The sequence below is a fragment of the Taeniopygia guttata genome, chromosome 1A (genome assembly GCF_048771995.1).
Source record: "Taeniopygia guttata chromosome 1A, bTaeGut7.mat, whole genome shotgun sequence".
NCBI classification, from domain to species: Eukaryota; Metazoa; Chordata; class Aves; order Passeriformes; family Estrildidae; genus Taeniopygia; species Taeniopygia guttata.
The window spans coordinates 6514451-6536562 of NC_133025.1; the positions used below are offsets into that span (position 1 = coordinate 6514451).

At 44.2% G+C, this 22112-nt stretch overlaps 1 protein-coding gene across 3 annotated transcripts in view; it reads left to right on the top strand.

Moving 5' to 3' along the window:
• CAMK1D (calcium/calmodulin dependent protein kinase ID) overlaps window positions 1-16576 on the top strand; it is a 205678-nt gene extending 189102 nt beyond the window's left edge. Inside the window, exons 9-11 of one of the 3 annotated variants that reach the window (XM_012568832.5) lie at window positions 4939-5026; window positions 5526-5664; window positions 12681-16576. In XM_012568832.5, coding sequence (XP_012424286.4) covers window positions 4939-5026; window positions 5526-5664; window positions 12681-12727 — 274 coding nt within the window. In that variant the 3' untranslated portion in view covers window positions 12728-16576. Of the gene's footprint in view, window positions 1-4938; window positions 5027-5525; window positions 5665-8975; window positions 12067-12680 lie in introns of those variants that run through there. The other 2 variants (XM_012568833.5, XM_002192005.7) reach the window with 2 other exon arrangements.
• The last annotated feature ends 5536 nt before the right edge of the window (window positions 16577-22112 follow it).

Genomic DNA, 22112 nt, shown 5'->3' on the forward strand with positions numbered 1-22112 from the left:
CACTGCTTGTGCAAAGGGAGAGAGGATCCATGGGATGTGCCCAGCCACGCCTGCACTGAGGAATCACAAAGCTCTGGCAAGGACTGAGCCTCTGTACATTGTGACCATGACCCCAAGTGTTTATTATGTGCCAGAGAGCACAAGCCAGATAATAATTTCCACCCAGGGAAAGGACATGGTTTACAAAGAGCTCAGTTCTCAGACAATATTGTTTGAAGTGTGAAAAGGCCTTCCTGAAGGGAATTGCTGATGTTTACAACATTAAATCAAACTCTTATCGAGTTCATCCCCACACTCTATTTCTTTTGGAACACCACTGATACAGTGTGTGTGTATTTATATACATGCATGGATGTGTGTGAGCATACATATAAAAGAGTTATGATCCCTCAGCATTATCCATTACAGCTAACTCCATGTTTCCTGTCATCATACTCAGAAGTATTTCCAAGCACTTTTTGGCCAGCACAGCATTTAAATTGGCTGCCTTCAGGAGGAAGGTTCAGAAAATAGTGGTAGATGAAAGGCTCTGCATGCATTTGTGGGCAGGGAGGATGAGAGAGACATTTGCTTGTAGCCTGCTAATGAAGAACTGTCCAAAAGGAAATTTGCTGGTTTTGTCTTTGTTGGAGGTTTCTCTCAAAGCTTAGAAGTTGTATGGCCAGATAAATTGGTGTGATAAGTTTGAAGTCAGCTAGAGAGCGAAAATAAATTAAATACTATAAAATAATATTTGATCATTAGAATAGATTCCTCTCATGTGCAGGATTAGATTTTTGTTATGGTTATTCATGAGAAATACTCTTCTTAGCTTCAGTGGATGTGTTTGGGACGGGGAGCCATCATTCTTGGTCTCTTGGTATCCAATTCTGTGCATTGAGACAGTTACATATTTACAACTGGATGTAAAACCAGCTTCAACCTGAAGCTCCCCAAAGCATTGTTGGGATGCAGCTGCTTTCAGGTGCTGCAAAAATGGGAATGCTGATAGAAAATCCAGGTCTCACTTAGACTAATCAGCCCTTGCTTGGTTCTGGGTGATTCTCAGCGGGGTAACAGAGGATGCACTATTCTGATTTGTTTAATTTTATTTTTGTGTATGTGTGTGGTAGGTAGAAGCAATGTCTTTTATTGGGCCAAGTAGAACAGTTGGTATAAAAAAAAAATTCAGAGCTGACATAGTTAATTTCAAAGTTAACTACAAAGCCAGAAACTATTGTTCAGGACTAGATAACCATCAGTCTGATTAGCTCAAGTTGATTGCAGTTTCTCAGTGAAAATGGAGCTGATTTCTAGAGGCAAAGTATATGTTATGCTAAAGAGGGAGGGAGAAAGAAAGAAAAAAAGAAAGATACTAAGGTATTTTTGTCCTAAAAGGAAAAACAAGATAGTTTATAGTCTGTGGACCTGAAGAGTTAGGAAAATGTGGAAGGGAAATCATAAACGCACTAAAACCAGTATCTATTAATTTCATTCTTTCTCTTCTCATTAAGGGAACTAAAGTTCATTATTAAATACATTTGATATAGATGTGAGGATGCTCATGATAGCCACCACAGAGTAGATCTGTGTGCCCAAAGCATATCTCATTTTCCATATCTACCAGCTGTGAATACAAAACATGTGACTTCTCCCTGCTCACCTCCACCTCTTTGTGTCCTGAAACCCCCACATCTCCAGCAAAGCACCAACAGCGAAGGGATGATAACATTGCTTTAGTTTTCCTAGAAGTAAAACTATACTATAAACACTATAATACCACGAGTATTTCATAAAAGTTACAAAACCCTCCAAGTGCAAAATACAGCCTGAAAGCACAGTGCTCATGTTACAGCATCCCGGGATTAACAGGGTAGTTCTTCAAAGGCGTCTTAGAGAACAATCCCACTCCCAACTTTGGCAGCTGAGGCTGCATTCTGAGCCACACCATTCAGCATAGCAGCACATGTTTGAACAGCTCCTGCTGCACTAAATTAGCCCCAGCAGTGCTGTTATTTTGCTCTGATTAGAAACTATCATCTGCAAGGTGCTAATGTTGCGGAAGAGACCTAAGATGTAGGATGGTTCCACTGCTGTAGCATCTGAGGGCTTCACAGGATGTCTCTCCATCCCCTCGTGAAGTAAACAAATATTCTTCTGCCTATCTGGAAAAAACCCAAATACCAAGACTTTTTTCCTGGAATTACAAGAATTGCATAGTGAACATAGAGTTAGGGGTGGTAGAAGGCAGTTTATGAACTATTGGAACAAGCAGTTTCTTATTGAAACCACCAGCATTGCAGAAAATTCTCCCTAAACTAAAAATAAAAAAATAATAATAATACAAAAATAGTCTTTATTGGAGCTACACGCCCAATCAAAAGCTTCATATTACAAAAATGTATTTTCAAATCCTTGTGGAAACTGGCAAGAACAATCTTCTGGAAGAGCTTGCAAGGGCATCATGCCTCAAGAACTTGTTCTATCTGTGTTTCCAAAATAAGATTTGACAGGTGGACAACAGGATCTGTTCTTACAGAGTTTGTTAACCAACTTGTTTGTAAAGCAAAATGCATCATAAGCTTTGGTGGAAAAATGTGTTTTGCAAGTGCAAGTGAATTTTCTGTCTTGGTCTCTTTGATCTGTTACTGAAGGGATGGTTTGGCATGTAGTTTCTTCTGAGATCTGTAGTGTGACAGCCAATGCTCCCAGCTGGTGTGAGCTGAGGGCACCTGCCTTCACCAAGGAGGTGTTCTTGGACAGAGCAGAGTGCTCATGATGTTTTGGAGTGACTCTAACTAGTCATGCAGTTTACACTCCCACCAGGAAACTCTGCTAGAACCTGCCTGGGAGTATGGACTGCTTGGGATCCATCAGGATCTGTGCTAAGCCTGGCAATATTCACTGTGCAGGACAGAGGATGGAACAGTGAACATGATAAACCAGATAGTGCCTCACAAAAACTTTGGTCACCTGGCCCCAGTGGGAAATCCAGGAAATCCAACTTGCTTTGGTGTCAGTGGGAAAGGTGATCAGAAGGAATCATCTTCAAAGCAAGATTTGAAGATCATCCAGTTTTCAGCCAAACACGTCCCTTTCTCTATCAACAGCACAGGGAGCCAAGAGAAGAAGTCAGGTGTCATTGGGGAGCTGTGCTTTGCCCAGCTCTTCTGTCTGCTTGAGGCAGAGGCTCCATGGCAGTGGCAGTGGGACAGGGCCCTTCCCAGCTGGGTGAGCCCTGCGCCTTCCTGCCCGCAATCCCGCTGCCTCCAGCACTCCTGAATAACCCAATGGAGACAGCTCAGCTCCAGCAGGATGGGCTTGGTGTGTCTCCACTCTTGGGACATGAGGATTTAGTCCTTCCTCCCAAGGGTAAGTCATTCCTCTCATCTCTCTCATGAAGATCTGGGAGATTGTTGTCAGCTAAAGGGTGGGCAGCAATTTGGAGAAGACTGGTCTCAGCACTTCTTAGATGTGCCAAGGAAATGAAGGCAGGAAAAGCAGCATGTCCTTAGAAGAGTTTGGAATTATCTGGTAAAGTGAAAGGGGTGTCTCCAATGCACGGGACACATAAATGGAAGCAGCAGGCTGGGGTATGTAAGCAGAGTTTTTTCTTTTAAAAGCACAAAGCAATGCTGCCATTCTGCTGCCTTAGTTGGAAAACAGAGAAAGTTTGGGTGCCACCCTCAAAGGAAAATGTGGACTAGTTGGAGAAAGTCCAGAGGAGCTCACTAGATCAGAGGATTAGAAAACATGAGTTATGAAGAAACAGTGAAAGAATCAGTTTGTTTAGTCTAGAGAAGAGAAGACTGAGAGAAGTCATGGCAACAGTCTTCAGATATGTGAAAGGATGCTTCAAAGACAAAGGGAATAAACTATTTTCCATGTCTGCTAGGAGATAGTGAGGCACTGGAATAGGTTGCCTGAGGAGTCTCCATCTTTCCAAGAGCTTTAGAGAGTGGTTTGTCAAATATTTGTCAAAATTACTTTGACAGAGCTGGGGTGGGCAGAAGGACTAGATGACTCTTGAGTCCCCAGACCTTCTGATTATCCTGCTGGAGCCCCTCAGACTGGGAGACTCTGGTCCTGGTGGATTATTAAATTTCTTATAATTTTTTATTGCTACTGCACTTTGTTTTTCTACACTGTGGCTAAAAAAATTGTTTCTGAACGTATCACATACAAGGCAATATTTGCCTCCTTGCATCACCTACATTAGATGGCACTAATTACCCCAGCACATGGCCCAACATCAGTTCACTGTGGCGCCTGCTCTTCCAACAGATCTCATGCCTTGAGGAATTAAATGAATTAATTAAATCCCCTTGAAATAACAGAGTTTAGTGAAGATTTGAATGTATCTTTATCTGTTAAAGAAACTATGCAAGATCAATCAATTATTTTAGGTTAAGTATTGTTCAGCTTAAACTCTTTGTGCAGCCTGTGCTGCTTCAGTGAGTGTCCATGTCTCTGCTTTACTGTAAATCTACATTAATCATGATGAATGACTATGTACGTTGCAGGGTGGCAGGAAAATCTCCAGTGCAAACAGAAATCAGACAGGTTGGAGTGGCTCTGGAAGCTTCTGCATAGCTGAGGCTAAAAGTAGTCTCAGCCTGTTGATGTTAAGTCTTTGGATGTAAAGAAAAAAAAGTAGAATGTTTTCATCTGGGGCTGTAATGGTGATAGAAAGCAGCCAAGCACCAACAAAATCAGCCCATACCTCTTTGTAGCTGCCAGACTTACAAACCTTATCTACACTGGCTTTTATTGCCCCAGATTTTCCACCACAGCTGCCAGCAGAGACAGCCATGGGAAGTTTGAGCCCATCTGTGAATGAAATCATTGTCACTGCAGGTGCAGTCACACCTGGGAGCCGCCTCTCTGCTGAGGGGAAAAAGTAAGAGTGTTCAGGGGGAGGAAAAGATCTCTCAAAATGTGCCTGCTCTGTCATTTCAGGATCGCTGGAGATACAGCACTCAATAAAAACATCCACGAGTCGGTCAGCGCTCAGATCCGGAAGAACTTTGCGAAAAGCAAATGGAGAGTAAGTGACCCGTCCTGAGGGGTGACACTGACTCACAGCTCTGTCATACGGCCACCCCTGCAGCAGGGCAGTGCTTTTGTGGCCCAAAATTGTGGCCAAAATCGTTGGTCCAGGTTTAGGTTACATGACCCTGCAGGGCCTCTTATACAGGATGGTGTTTGACAAGTACCAAATGTAAGAGCGTGAGAAATGGGCTGGGGCTGCTCATAGCTAAAGCACCTATGTTTTTGGCAGCACCATGCAGGGACATGAAGAAATGTATGTTGGGGCAGGGATGGATTTGTCAAATATGACTTTCTTGTAGGCTGCTGCATCCCAGCTGAGCACTAGGACAACAAAGGTTTGATAACGCGCTCTCTAGTTTCGAATTCGGGAAAAATTTGAAAGATAACAGGCTTATTCCCTTCTGACACTCTGAGCAGCCAGGAGAGGAGCACGAGTAACCCTTCCACCTCCAACCTTTTCTCTTCTCGATTTCTTTCCCGTTGTTTTCCTGCAGCAAGCGTTCAATGCCACGGCAGTCGTGCGGCACATGAGGCGGCTACACCTCGGCAGCAGCCTGGACAGCGCCAGCGCCAGCGTGTCCAGCACCCTCAGCCTCGCCACGCCGCTCCCCGACGCAGCCACACGGAAAGATTGTGAGTAGCCACCATCCCGGGAATCCCAGCAAACCCACAGCATCCCCATTTCCCCCTGACCCCCAGGCTGCAGTCCTCGCTGCCCATCGGTTTGGCTTGGTGCAAGCAGGCGTTTAAAATAAGGATTTGAAACAGGCTGTCATTTTTTGGCTGGCCAGAAAAGTTGTGTTGCAATTGGAAAAGTAGATGTGCTACAAAAAAATAATAAGGTTTTGGCTTGGTGATTTTTTGAGAGAAAATCACAGTTTCTTGTGGAGGAAAAGGGCTTTTGCTTGGGAAAAAGACCCAGACCCTCACAGCAACAAAGTTTTCTGTTTGGTTGAAATTTGAAAAAGTTTACTCAAACTGTTTATGTTTGAGTTTAGAGTATCATGATACAGCATCTTTCTGTAAAAATTGCCTTATTTTCCATTTCCATGGAGAAGACTGATCTTGCCAGACAGACCCAGCTTCTCTCTTCCTAGGCCAAGTTAAGCTCCTGCATAAAGAGGTTCATTTGTTTGAGCAGGATTCAGACTCTGTGCACCACTGTGGGACTTGGCCCTCTGCCATGTTTGTTTTGTGCCATAATTGACATTTGCAAGCTGCCCACTGGACTCATGTTTGGGATATATATTTTTTCTGAATGCCAGGGAAGGGGACATAGCAGCAAAGGGATTATTTGGAAGACAGAAATGCATCCTCTGTAATGAAGTCTGTTTATTCTCTCCCTTCTGAGCGTTTCTTTTTTCCTCTCCTGTCCATCTGTAGATATTTGATATAATGAAATGAGGGATGTGAACTTTACAGTTGGGAGGGTTACTTTAAAGTGCAACACTAAAAAGGAATTCTTTGCTGCGGACTGAAGTAGTCATTTCCAGACTGTACCTTGCACTGTCCTGGAGCTGAAAGAACCTATTGCTCAGGATTTTGGATAATGCTGCTCTCTGCTTCTGCCACCCCTGCTTGGCCTGCTCCTTGCTGAGGGCATGCCTCCAGCCACAGTCCTGGTGGCTCTATGTGGGAGCTGTTTCCTCTTGCTGCCATGAGCGTGGTTTCCCCCAAAATTTGGGGGGGTTTTCTGCCTTCTGGGTACTCTGTGAGATACTTTTTAAGCCTGTGCTGTGGCTGAGCTAGGGGAGAGCTCCTTTCCCCCTGGATCCTGAGCCTGGGGGGATTCATACCAAGTGTCCAGTTTGGGATGCTCAGTGCCAAATCCTACAGCTGTTGCCAAAAAAACATCACCATGCTCCTGGCACCTGCAAAGGAGTGATGCTGACCATCCTCAAACACTTCCAACCATGCACTGGCCATGCAGCAATGTAGAAAACCCCCTATGTGGGAGAAATGTCCCTTGGTTTTGGCTCCTGTTGCAGTATGGCAAGGCTGGACCTCAGTCAGGTCTACAGCATCTGTTGAATGCTTTGCTGCTAAACTGGTGGGTGATTAATGCAGTTAAACTGGTGGGTGATTAATCTCCATCCATCCATTTGATTAATCTCAAATGGTGTTAATTAATGGCAGTCAGTAATTTGAAAAGTGTTAAAATGTGTGTGAACAGGAAGGGTGGGAAGGCAAAGAAATCTATTTAATGACTACAGAACCCTGTGCAGAATCCAGCCATATTTTGCAGTAGTGAAGTCAACCAGGACATGAAGGATTAAACCAGATGTGTTAAGATAGGATGAGCTTTTACATGCCAGAAACACAAGGCAGAAAAATATTGGAATATTTCCAAGCATCCCAGGTTAAGTCCAGCTTGGCAGACAATGCAGAAGAGCTTTTGTTCCTCAAAGAAATCATTTAAAGAGTTAGGAGATGCTGGAGCCCCAGAGAACCAATAAGGAGAACCAGCAGCAAATGCAAGGAGTTAAGAGAGATCTAATATATCAAATACATTCCACCCAATACCTCCTGATAGGAGAAAGGAAATCTCTGAGGTCTCTCTCCTACCTCTTTATTTCTCAGCAGTTTTCTGTGGGTACAGACTCTTTGCACGAGAATGATCCCATGCAGCAAGTTACATGATCCAGCTGTGCCACCCTTACACAATAGAATGCTGCCTGATGCTATTAATAGACACTTTTTCAACTTGTTCAAATGCAGCAATTTCACATCACTGAAGACAATTAAGCACAGCCATTGCCTGACAGTAGATTATATCAGGCTGCATCCAAAACCTCTGTAGTAGGGCAGAGCAGAGGTCAGGCATTAGGCTGGATTATGCCTGATATTATATATCCCTAAGGGAATCAGTCAGTATTTCTCAAGTGTATTGGCCTGATTCTCAGTCCATGGCTGGTTTATTCAATTCAGTCATGATTGGACTGCTTAGATTATTTATAGGTCCTAGAGCTCTGTATTTTTAATGTACTAGATAAATTGCAGTGTGATGCCAAGTTGTCAAATGTCAATGGGGAATGGAATGTGGCCAAGTATAAGTACAGCATAGTCATCCTTGAGATTGAAATGCCTCGTTGAAGCATGAAAAAGTAGTTAAAAGTCCCAACAAGTATCAAAAAGATCCTGAAGAGTCAAAAGGTCATGTCAAACTTCAGTCTGGGAATATATTAATATCAGCTTCATCCATCCTTTATTCACCAGTCTTGAAAAATGAACTGTATTTCTAATCACTCTGAGCCTGCATCTTGTCAGAGCAAGGTGACCATGCCAGGTCCCCACCTAACAGCTTTTGTTGCACCAGAGTACTGGTACTCAAGAGATACTCAACCTCACGTCAACCTACATCTCAGCTGGAAGTCCTGGAGACATCCCAGCAAAACCTGGAGCAATGGGCTGTCACTAGAGTGATGTCCAAGTCACTCAAATTTACATTCCCTCTAGATTTACTGGAACTCAGCAACAAGTTTGACCCACTGTACTTCCCAGGATGCCCAGGGAACTGTTTAGCCCAGGTGCACAGTCTGTTCATTTAGCTAGATGGCCATGGTGAGACATTTAATCATCTTTAACATGCCCAAGAGGAAATTATTCTGAGCAAGTACAATGCTGAAGGGATTTTTGAGCCCCACAACTCTTTGTCTTCAGCCCTGGAACTGTGACATCGGTGTGGCAGAACTTATACCGAAAGTGGGCCTTGAGTCCCTGTGAGATGTGTGTGCACTGCTGCTGGTGGCAGTAGGGGAATGACCATGGGCAGAAGATGCCCTGTGGAGGTACCCAGCCAACCCACCACTGCAGGAAGAGCAACAACCCCTCCTCCAGCCGCAATCCTCTCCGCTCCGTAGCGTGCTACGAAACAAACTCCGCTTTGCCCGAGTTCCCACCTCCAAAAATAACATTTCTAACTGTGTTTCTGGCTTTCCTTTTAGGTATGTCTCCATCCACTCTCTGTAGTTTTGTTTCATCTGCTTCTTCAGGCGTTTCTGCGGTAGGAGGGGACCGGAGACCCAGAGCCACCACAGTGACCACAGTGCACACAGGGAGCAAGTGAGCGCCGGGCGGCGAGGAGCGGGAGGCGGCCTCGGCGCCGCCCCACCCTGCTCGGCGAAGGACTAGAAGAAAGAAGATTTTTTTATGGCCATATTTTCTACTGCAATTCTGAAATGTTTCATTGATCACAAACTGCAATGACTCCAGGAGGAACGAAATCTAATAGTCGCTGGTGCTGTACATATATATATACATATATATATATATAAATATATATATGTATGTGAGTCTAGCAATGTTCTAACTAATGAACACTCATTCTTTTCCCCAGTGATTTACTCTTTTCTCAGTGTAGGTTACAGTATATGTTGTATTTTTTTTCCATTAACTACAAACATCTCAACTGGATTATTTAAATAGAAATACTTTCCTAAGCATATTTTTTTCTTTTAAAAATTACTTCAAGTAATGTCCCTCTTCCAGTTTGATGGGGGATAGCTATTTCTGTAGGTAGGAATTGGCATTAACTTTGCAACTTGGGAGGATTTCAATGGCATGCAATTTCTTGTTCCTCAAATAGGACTGCAAGTCTGTCTGGCTTTAGCAGAGCTGTTACTGCTCAGATTAAGAAACTGCTGCTTTCCCCCTCATCCTCCTCCTTGAAAGCCATGGGGAGAATTAAATTGCCACCAGCTGGGAGTCAGCTCATCCTTAGCCTCATTCCTGTTGTGCAGAGGAGAGGCAGGTACACGGAGTCAGGCAGGAGCTGACCAGAGCTGTGCAAGGGAAATGACAGAGCTTGGTCTCATCCTGCAGCTCCCATCTCCTTCGAGTCACTGTGTGTTGTGAGCAGAGAGAGAGAAAAAGAAGATACAGGAGTGGGAATCATCGTCCTCTGCCACTGATTTGCTGTGCTGCCCTCAAGCAACACATTTAATTCACCAGCCTCCCCAAAGTGTTGCCTCTGGCATGGGGTGCATCCAGCCCAAGGGCTTCATGAGAGAGATCCCAGCACCCACAGCTCCCTGGGGCTTTTCCTGGCATTGCTGATGCTCAGCACCTCCCAGAACAGCCAAAGTAGGGAGAGGAGAGGCGGGGTGCTTGAAACCCTCTGTAAAGCACTGGCAGGTTCTTGGGTGCAAAATGCAGGATCTGGTGTAGTGTAGCTCCACCATGATCAGGCTGAGGGTTGACAAGGAGTGCTCAGCTGGGAAAGCAGCATCTTGCTGAAAAGCACAGGCACAGCTGGCAGCAGTGGTGGCACTGGCTTTCCCTCCTCTCCAGGAGCTCATATACCAAAGCAAGCCAAATTTACCCATTTTTTAATTACTGAATGCATGCACTTCCCAGGCTCTTTGTGCTGGTGCATCTTTCAGGAACAGCCACCAAAACTGCTGTGCTGCTGTGCATTAAAGCAGCTTGAAACAGAGAGGGGAGCAAATTTGCCCCATTTGTTAAAGGGCTCCTTCCAGGTTACCTCAATGAAACTCCCATCTGATTTTGCTTTGAGGAGGTGAGAGGGGAGGCAGGTGGCAGAGGCAGATGCCCTTCACTGGGCACTCTGAGCCACTCACATCCCAGACAGGTCCATCCCTGCCAGAGGCACAATTCCCTGCCGTGTGCTCTGTCACCACACTTGCCTCACTTATCCTGCACAAGAAATTGTGAAAGCCAGTCACAGACAGGGCTGAATGTATCAGGCAATAGTGCTTGTGCTGGGAAAAGCCATAAGATAGGTATTTTTCATCGAGACTTCTGTATCCTGCTCCAGCTTTGCTTGGTTGGCTTCACACGGCAGAGCCAGGATTTCATCCATCCTACCAAAAAAAAAAAAAAACAAAAACCCTTGAGGAAAAAAAAAGCTGGGAAGGCATGTGGCAGTGAGCACTGACTGTGTTTGAAACAGCCACTCCAGTGGCACTTGGAGCTGTTGCACCAAGTTTCTCTAGCTCTCTCTGTGTTAAGTTGCTCCCTGTTTTCAGAGGTTTGTGGCACATCTGGGTGAGCCCAGGTGCACCCTGTGCACCCCACTGTGCTGCAGCTGGCATGGATGCTCACACAGGAAAGGCTTTACCTTCAATTTCTCATTTTAAGAAAGATAGCAGATACTAAACTATTGGGGGCTTACAGCAAAACTGCACATAATTTACACAGTGAAAACTTCTGACCAAGATTTGGGCAGACTGAAGGTCAGGGGACATCTCTGCTGCAAGTCACACTCCTGTACCCATACCCTGGCCATTGCCACCATACACTTTTTATTAGCATTTTCATCTGAGCTCTTTATGTCTTGCTGCAAAAGCATCAGAACACAAGTAGAACACAAACTCATTCTAAGGCCTAAACTCATTCTAAGGCCTAAACTCATTTATTTTACCAGCCTGAGTAAGGAAGTTTTAGTTTTGAGAGACTCCAACCCCAAAAAATTCAAGGTATTTTGAACCCCCATGATTTCATAAGCAGGGCTGGCCCTATTCTGCTCCAGTTGCAGGTTGTAAATAGACAGTCTCCCAGTTTGGCAACAGTGGAGTTCCCTACATTCACCCATGTGCAACAAAAGCAGGATTTAGTTAGGGAATAATTTTGTCTCTGTAGAGCAGTTTTAAAAGTTAGGGATCAAATGTTCCCTCTGTGCCTCATCTTCTGAAACCTGAGGTCTGGTTTGAACTTGACCTCAGCAGTTGCTGTGACCACTGATCAAAATACAGCATCCAAATGAATCTTGCAGAAAAAACAAAAGCAAATGGATTTCCATCTCCAAAACAAAGAGCAGTGACAGGAGCAAAGGCAGACATGCTGTCCTGCAGATGGGGGTTCCCATACACTGGCTGCCCCTCCTTGCTGGATTTTTTCTGTGTTTTTTTTTTATGAGAGGGGTATTCTTTCCTTCCATTGTTGGATATAATGTGATTTGGTTTTGTTTCTGCAAGTAATATTCTGCCTTGGTTGTGTAATTTATCATCATTCTCTTTGGCTTGCTATCAACTGCTGGGATCATAAGATAAAAAAAAGAAGCACTTATGAGCAAAATTGTTTCTTTCTGCTACAGTTTTGGTGATGGGGAGCTCTTCTTTGGTATCAAGCTGACCCAGGTTCACCAAATGCTGAGTTCTCTCCTGAAGCATCACTTGATTGAAACTTCTCAGTTTAAATCTGAGTAAATCTGTTATCAGGGGTGACTTGGCAGCACCCAGGCCAGATCTGTCAGGAAGGGCTGGAGACATTTGCCCCTTGGAAGCACAGTTAGGGCAAACACTCCAGCCTTGCTTACCAGGGATGCTCCAGAGCTTTTGCATGTCCTTCCCCTGCCCCAGCCTGCTTCTGCTCAGCCACTCCCACAGGAGAATGTAAAGGTAGAGAAAATAATGTGGGCATGGGGGGAATGGCTGAATAACCCCACAGTAGAAACTTCAAAACAAATCCCCAGCTGGCCTTGCTATGAAGGACTAGGTAGAAAAATCTCTCTGGGCCTTTTTTTCCAATTAACTGTCCTGCTAAACAATCTGTGATTTGCTGCTTGCATGAGGACTTCAGCCTGGATTCTGTTTGTTACCCTTTTCTGCTTTACTTTACTGGTACCGATGTGTTTTTCCTTTGTAACTTGTTTTCCTCAGCTCCTTCCCCTTCTTTTTCTTTGCTTGCAGCTTTGATTGTTGATTTTTACCTCCAGAGTCACAGAGGCCATCTCTGATGCCAACAGCAGTGCTCTTGCTGGGAAAACAAAACAAAAAAAATCCAGAAAAGCTCCAGCTGGCCCCTTAGCCTGCAGAAGAAGTTGTGAGGACAGGCTGCCCGTGAACTCTGCGAGCTGAAAGTCAGTATTGCAGTGGCAAGGGCTTCTGCTGATGATTTTGCATGTGATTTCATTCCCAGTGCATCCTAACTCTCTGCTGGATCAACCCTTCTGCAGCACAAAATGGATATTGGCCCTGCAACACAGCTGGTGGGGAAGTAGGAGTGTGGGAAAAACCTGGCAGTGTTGCTTTCCTGAGACTGTGTCACTCTGCTGCTGCTGCTGTCTCCTCTGTCCTTGTTGCTGTTGTACAGGTGCCATTAGAGTAGTGGGCAAAAAAAAAGAAAAAAAAAAAAAGGTAGGATTTTACCTATGCCTTGTGTGTGTGTGTGTGTGTTATGGTTGTGGTGCTGAAATAAAACCAAGACATTTGGTTCATTCCTGACAAGAATCAAACCACAAAAAGGGGTGTGATCCCACTGGTAGACATCTCCAGGCATTTCTGCTGTAGGCAGTGAATAGGGGTTTCTGCTGTGCATGTGTCCTGCATACCTTCATGGCTGTTGACAGTATTTTTTTTTTTTTAATAGTTATTTTGGGTCCCTGCCTGGTTCTGATGAAATTCAGGTCTTGTCTCCTGATCTAAGGCTTTTCTCCCCAAACCCTCTGCAAACCAGAACATGGGCCTCCAGGGTGCCCATGAAATGCAGTTGCAGCTGGCCCCAAGGTTGTCCCCTTCCTATTTTTAGGGAAGCAAACAGCCAGAGAAAGCCAGATAGCTTTCAGCCATTGGCAAGCAGAGAGGATATTGCCCTTTGATGTGAACTTGGCATTAACAAGATCAGCTCTAGGGAAACCTGTGCTATTACTTCCTCCTGTGATAACAGCTCCAGCCCTGAGCAGCACTGAATGAGCACCAGATAAAAACTGAATTTGCCAGCAAGATCATGCAGGCTATAGCCTGTTCCTTTTGCTCTTTCCAAAGAATCAGGGGATTCATCTACTGGCAAAATAAGTTTCTAGGCTGAGCCCCAAGGTAAAGAAGTAGTTTCCATCAGCATATGGAAATTCTCATTTGATGCAATTATTCCTGCTCTTGCTGCCATGAATATTTACCTGTCAAAGGGGGAGTGAATGCATCCCAGAAATTATTAATGGGAAGGAAGTTTTGCCTTCCTTATTGTGCTTATTTGCTCCAGGACCTCCAACACTAATTCAAGCAAAAAGCAGAAACACACATGGAGACTCTGGTATCCAAGGAAAACAGCATCAAGACCAGGAGTAGAAGATTAGTTGGCAAATCACTGTCAGCAATAGCTGAGTGAGGGAACAGCAACCTGCTCACAAACACTGCATGAACTCTTATTTCCCCTGGTAAACCAGTCATCCCATACTTCATGCCCAGCAGCAAGTTTTACCCAATCCCTTTTGTTTTCCCTCACATCCCTGCAGCAGGGTCCTGCCTTCCCAGCCTGTCTCTCTGTGACACACGAGTGTTTTTGTGTGTGCACGTGTGTGTTGTGGCCCCAGGGATCACAGATCCCTCCTGTGGCTCATCAGGAGCTGGTCCAGGTTTTTTGGTCTGACTTTGCATGGTTGGGTCAAAGCTGTGTAAATAGTGTTTGTAGCAGAGGATAGAGGCTCTTTAGCCTGGACTCTGGATTTCAAAACCCCCTTCCCCACCACAAATAGTGCCACTTATCTGTCCAGGTAGCTTTTTATTCCCTTCCTCTTCATAAATGCTAAGGTCAGTCGAATGGCTCTTAGAGTTTTTCCATACTCCAGAGTGGAATCAGGGCATGTGTGCTCGCAAGCGTTGTGAAAAAACACTGCTGAGCTAATGATGGCATCAACTGTCCAATAAATGCATGATACTGCACTGCATGTATTAAACTGCTGGTCACTGGTTCTGTATTTCCCGAGCCTTTTCTTTATCCACATTCAACCCAACCTTCTCTCTGAGGGAATTACTTCCATGCATTGCTTTTAAATGACTCAATGTACCTGTAACTCGAAATCCATTGTTAAGTTTAAGTAAATGCAAAAGCTGATGTTTTGTAAACAAGATATTGCAAAGCCTGGTAATGTATTTTGTCTTTCTGTTGAGTGCTCTGCAGCATGTACAGGAAGAGTCACCATCCAGAGCAGCTTAAAATTAGGCAGCAGTCACATACACAGATACAGAAGCAGGGAGCTGGGGAGGTGAGAATCCCTTTTTTAATATAACACTTACAGATTTGATCTGAATCAAAAATTCCTTCCCTGGGGGGTCACTAACTCTCAGAGCTGTCAACATATTGGTGTGTCTCTTTTTTTTTTTTTCCTTCTTTTGGTTTGTTTTTCCTAGTGAAAATTCAGATTGGTTCGCTCAATTCTTAGTATTTTTCTCATCCTGTGAGATAGTTCTTTCTCACCTGTTGCAGAATGAACTGCATTTTGGGGACCAAGATGCTGTGATTCTTTGCCTGCACAAAATAGGGCAGAAAGCTGAGCTAAACTATCCCATCCTTTCCAAAGCATCACCACCTAAATACTACCATTTAATCCCTGAACCTCCAGGTAATACCATTTATCCACGGAAGAGTTTGGTGTGGTACTTTTCCTTCTTCCACATGGAAACCATGCCCTTGCCTTCTCTTCCCTTAGTCATTGACCCATTTTCATCTGTGCTGGTCTTTCCAAGGCAGAGTACAGGATTGCTCCAGCCCAAACCTCTTGTAGGCATCACCAGGCCTTTGGTCCCAGCTCCTGAGCGGCTGCTGTGTGGAAAACCCTTGAGTTCCCAACACTCAAAGCAGTCATCTGAAAGGACTGGGAATTGCTCTGTGTTCCTGGCAAGGGCATGCCAAGCTGCAGGCCTGGGGAGCAAGCACCATGCTTGGTGGCATAGTCCTTGGAAATTGTTCTCCGTGGTGGCCGAAAACACTGAGAAGTCTTGAGCCCCCCTTCAAAGGTTGGTGCTCAGCCAGGGCTGTGCCATTGCCAAATCACTGTATGGCAGCACAACAAACCATGAGATACAGCTGTCAACCAGCCTGAGTTCAGATTGCTGGGGCAGCACCTGGTGTGAGGCTCCATGAGGAGGTGGATGTGTGCTGTGGTTCCTGGTGGGTGGGAGCTCCTAGAGGGTTGCTCGGAGCAGCTCTGAGCTTTTCCATCTCTCATCTTGCATCCCCTGAGCCCAGCATGGCATCACACATGCTGTGTCTTATCAGATCGAGCATGCCCCCAAAGTGAAGAGTGTGCAAGGTTGCAGCTCAGTTGGTGCGATTCATGTTTTGGTCAACACAACATCAGTGACTTGCTGTACATTGATCTCTAGTTGAGAAACAATATTTTGGCCCATTTGGGCCTCTTTTTAGATAGATATTTTATTTGAGCCAGAAAACAGTGGGAATAAAAGAGCCTAGTCTGCCCAGAATAGTGACTCCCCAAATATCCCCAACTGCAAAACATCCCTCAGTTGACTTCTAATGAAAATGCAAGCATGTTTTCTACAAAGGCTTTAATCTTAATCAAGGAATGTCAGTGTGCCTAATATTGCAGGTCTTGTGATTGATAACAAGTTCATAACCGCATCCATGTCCAAAAAGAAGGGAGAATGTGTATTTACTCCATGCATGTATTATTAAGGCATTGCAAAAGTTTTATCTGCGTAATGAGTTTGCAGTTCTGCAAATTGTTAATGGGGCTACATCGCAAGTGGTTCTCTGCCTTGACAATCATGTATACATATCGAGATTTCTATCATAATGACAATTTAAAGGGATGACTAATTGTTTTCCTCCAATAAATCCAATTAAATCAGCCTGATGTGAAGTCTGATGATTTTGAGTGCATGAGTCTCCACCCACATGCAAGAAAGAGAGTGAATAATTTCTGTGGCTGCTCCACTGCCCTATTGTTTTTTTATGCAATGATGTTCCTTTATGTCCCAAAGGAGAATAATAAGATTTTCTTTCTCCCCAGTTCACTCCATAGGGAAATGAATAGAAAGGATTATTTGTCCTTCATATTTTTCCTAAAGCTGTCAATGGAAATGGTGTTGAATGTCAACATATGGAGACATGGCTGTCTCCTGAGCTCTGAGAATATCTGTGTAGGGCTGGGAAGGACATGTACTTGTTGGAGACTGCTGCACATTTGAGTTGGTGCTGGTGACTTACACACCCTGTGGTGGGAATCATCAAAGAAGACAAGATTTTCATCAGTGAGAATTTCTGAGTCCCTTTGCAGTCAGCTGTGCTCTCCAAAGACTGTTGAGTGTGCTCCATCATTGGCTTAATTTTCTTCCAGACAACGTTCCTGGGGTGTGTTATGACCTGCTTTTCATTTTTTCCTCCTATTTTTCTCAACTATTGTTTTTTATCTTCTGGTTTTCACTCACTGGCACACAAGAATTCCTCCCTTCTTAAAACAGGTGGCAAAACCAACATACCCAGCGGGGAGGTGGGCCTGTGCTTGAGGCCAGAGCTAGGTAATTTTAGACACCTGGTTCAGTAACAGGGTTGAAACAAACAGCAGTGATGATGGCCAGCTCACAGCAATATAAAGAGAAAGGCAAATTACTTATAAAGCTTTTATTTTGTGAATGAAGAAACAACCCCCAGAACCAACATGGTAAGTATTTGAAAGCTGTGGTGAGCAGCTGTGTTCTCAGAATTATGTTTTGATAGTGGGTTGTACCAGGACAGGTAAGATAACCTTCGATTTGTGCTCCAGAAAAAGCACATCCATGGCAAAATACACCTTTGGAAAAGTACATCCATGTACAAAAATGCTGCCTGGAAGTGTGTTGGAGGTGGTGTGTGACACTGAGGCACAAGCACATGATTTGCAGCGTCAGGAAGAGCAGCAGATCCTGTAGAAAGACTGTGCTGTCTTTCCACGTGACATAAGCCTGAACTCTGACAATCCTTTCACACTAAGGACTCATTCCCATGTGTATAAGTCAGCTGGATTTGGCTCAAATGTGGCACTTACAGTAGATAAAGGTTTACCCCACATTTCACCATGAAATTAAAATCTCAGCCGGGAAAACTTTCTCATGTTTTGGTTTTAAAGTCATGGGTTCCCCCATAGATTCAGTGGTCACTCAGAGTCCAGCAGGCTCTTCCAAGCTCCCAGAGAGACTGGGCAGAAGGTCACCCCAGGACCACTGAAATCTTTAGCCATGACATCCGGACTATCTCATATCAATATTCATTTCGTCTTTGTACATCTTTGCTGCTATGTGCTCAGCCACAAATTCTTGGCTGTTTGCAACAAGGGAGATAAAACATCAGTACAGAGAAGCCAGAGGGACAAGACCAAGATGCAACTGTATAAAATATTTTGCTTGCAACCTTGCCAAAATCCACAGCCATGTTTGCGCTGAAGGGAAGGGGGATGCCCTTACTTTGAAGGCTTTCAGAGTGTTGGTATGCACTGTGGCTTATGCCACACATCAGCCTTTCTTTGTGCTGCACCAACACCATTTCTCATTCCTGCTCTCCACCAGAAGGTTTTTTCACAGCTAAGAGGAGTTTTGAATGAGGGATACCTGTTAAAGCAGAGAAAGCACAGGTGCACAACTTGGAGGAACATCCAACCTGAGTAGGGATATACCCCTGTGGTTCAGGAGCAGGTGATGCTGAGGAAGATACATTCTGCACAGAGCTTTCAAATCAGTGCTTGTGCACTGTAAACTGTCCTACCCTCTGTGATAATGCCTACGTTGAATCTCTTCCTTCAGGCCAAACCTTCCCAGCTCTGTGAATCCACAAAACCATATTGATCTTGTGAGATCCCTTTGGGCAGCTTTCCATGGGGAGACAACATGGGCCTGCACTGCCCAAAAGCAATCCCAGGACACTCTAAGCTGTCACAGGGATAAAAGGATGCGCTCTTCCCACCATTTTATGCTTCCTCCCAGCTCTGGACATCCCTTAGGGAGAAAATCCTCCCTACATCACCATGGGTGTGTGCCCTGCCCAGCACATCTGAGTCCCTCTTTGGTGGGCCATCTCAACTATACAGAATTGTTTTGGTGTTAACCATTTTTTATATCTATGGGGGTGGGGAAGAAGGACCATCTGGACTATCCCTGCAAGTATTCAATTGAGTATTTCCAGATTGTTTGGCGTTTGGGCTTTCTGGATTACATTGGGATAAATTCCTGACTTCCAAACTTTATGTGCTTACCCTGATTTCAAGAGTTTGTTTTCTTTTTTAATCTTTGGGATTCTTCTTTTTATAATTTTAATATTCTGATAAAGTTACAGTCAACTAATGATTCATTTACCTTCTTCATGAAAGTGTTTTGTTTAGGGAAATTAATAATAATAGAACTGAGAGGCAATTTATTGTTCCCATCAAACTCACGAACTTTGTGCTTTCTTTGGCGCCATAGACTCTTGTATGTTTTTCATTTTCTTTCTTTAGAGCAGAAGAAAGAGCTGTGTTCACATCTGTGCCTCAGCTTGCAGCCTAACAGTGACCAGAAATGCATAATAAATCTCAAACTAATGCTTCTTTTTGTTGCAGGCCAGCTACCAACCATATTAAGAATTACATATCACATCTTCAAGTTTGCATTTGCTCAAAATAGCATCTGAAATGCAACTTTCCCTCCTTTGACCCAACACAGCTCAGTGTAGCAACTAAGTAGATCAGAGCCCTTTTCCACTACAAAGAAAAACCAAAATTATAGTCTTGGTGAGCCCATACCGACCTTCAGTGGGAGTTGACAGATGAACTCCTGTTCTCAACAAATAGAACACAGATATATGATGGACACACACTTGGAGTTATAATATATGGTAATACAATACAATAGAATGCTATATTATATTATCTGTATTATATTATACAATATTATATTATTACAGTGTCTCTATCAGACTAAAGCAGAGGGAAACATGGCATTAATTGAAGGTTGGGAACTATTCTGCTGTGCCTTGTCAGTACTCAAATGATAGGATTTTGCCATGTATTTCAATTACTTTTTGGTCACAATATCTAAAGAGGGAATTAATCTTTGATCAAGCTGGGGCTGAATGCTGAAGACAGTGTGCAGCTTTGTTGCCACCAAATACCAAGTTCACTGCTGAGTCCACTGTCAGTCACCTTAGAGGCTTGAATTGAGGAACTTCTTCCCTCTCTAAGTATTTGCAGTATGCAGAGGGTACCACATGCTTGAGTTTACTGATGGTTCCCATTAAATCTATGGAGAGAACTGAGCATCCAGTAATTCCTCTGGAAGAAAGTCAGAGACCTTCAGGAAAGAGCCAACAGCTGTGGTTAAGATGGGTTTGTTAGCAGGACACCTTGGGGGCTGCACTTACCTGTGCAAAGAAGGTGGTGACAGACTGATGAGACAATTTAGCACCAAATGTGGCTGAACAGATGGACGGGGTCCTGACACCTGTTCCTGGAAGTCACCATGTCCAGGGATACCTGCAGCTATGGATGGCCTGGCAGGGCTGTTGTGCTGTGCACCCAGGCCGTGGTCCCCAGCAGCTGATGGACCTGTACCAGGTTGTGCCCATTGCCACTAAGCTGGTTGTAGTAAGATGAGCTGAGCACCTCAACTGTGAAGTATTTCATTCTTTAAATTCTCTTGTGGTGATATAATGCAGTCATTCTGTTCAGCTTCAGCCTCATAACTTGTTTTGATTATCTGTGGCCTTATGGTGGTGATTTAAACCTACTGATTTATTGATTCAGTCTTAATTGGGTCCTGAACTGGGTCATTGCATCATTCTATCTTTAATTGTTTTAATGAAAGTCTAGCAAATTAGGCTGGTAATATGATTGCTTAGAGGAATTCTTGCCTGTTCATGCTTCTTAATAAAATCCATAAAAGTGAAAAAAGGAATGAGCTTATCCTACTAAATTGCCATTTGTATTATGGAGTCTGAGCAAAGCTCAGAAAATCAATCTGCAGTGTCCTTGGCTCTTCCTCCAAATACAGGTTTTCAGAAAGAGAAAACTTAGCACCTCAGCAAACATCCCTACAGAGGAAGAATGAGAGAAAGAAAACAGTAAAATGTGAAGCTAAAACCTGGTTCCAGTTCCCATTTAGATTTCCTTTAACTTTGCAAGCAAGTTGTTTAGGAGAAGACCTAAAAACCTACTTATATCCCAAAAGAGAACTGTAGCCCAGTGGCTAGAGTACATGCTGGGATCCCTCCTGCTGTGAAAGCCCAATTCTCTGTGGGTTTTGAGGTCTTTCGTCATGTCCCCAGAGGTTTGACTCATGCCCTGTTCTCTTTGCTGTCAGTTTGGTGCCCAGATGAACACATTAGGCAGAGCACCCAACACTACCCGTGAGAAGGACAATTTTCTCCCTATTTTGTTTTGTGACATTCATGAGAAGCATGGGTGTGGCTGCCCTCAATCACCACTGGCAGCTTCCTGTAGCCTGCACAGTTCCTTTCCACCTCTTCCCCTCTGGATTTCCAGCAAGGCTGATGCATCTGCAGTGTATTTTCTACCCACTGGGATAATGAGCTCTGTGTTGCCAGAGCTGCCTGTAACTTCTTAATGTCCCCCTGTTTTATGGCTGGAAATATGCTGCTTCCTCCCACTCCTTGCTCATCAGTGAACACTGTACTTTGCATCTCACTTGACCCTGGCTCCTGCTGCAAGGAAAATATCATTACTTACCAGCAGTGCAAAGCCCCCCACCAGCCCTGTTCATATATCCTGAAGCCTATTCCATAAGGAATACAAAGAATCTGCTTCAAAACTTAATTTGCAAAACCAAAGAAAATCTGCAGTCATTTAAAAGCAATGAGAATTAAGAATACAGCAGATGAGGAATATGAAGTTCAGATCAGCTTGATCCCCAGCGTGACAATGCATTTTATTTTATCCCTATAGGAGAACAGGGAATTTTGTCTCTGCATGGGCTGTTACAATGTGGCTGGAAAGCTTCCATTATCTTTTAATTAAACAGTGGGATTACATTTTGATTTCTCCAGCCCATTTAGCCCCTGAGTCAGTGCACAGAATGAAGTACATGTCACGGGTGCTCCAAGTGCAGCACTAACCATTCTCCATTGATCAGGGCTGGATCTGGGACCCCAGTACCTGTCCCCAGGTGTCACAATCCACTTATAGCGGGGTGTCGTGATGGTTCGTTAGCTGATCCCAAAGTGCAAAAGACAAACAGCAGGGGACTATCAGTTTAATCACAACAGATGCCCCTTTATTAAGGGCCAAAACAAATAAATGCGATAGTGGGGTCAGAAAAGAAATAAAAAGGAGAGAGAGAGAGAGAGAGAAGAAGGGATGGGAATAGCTACCAACAAAGACGAGGTCCTCAGTGGTCCGGACGATGGGGATCCGTCTTGTTGTG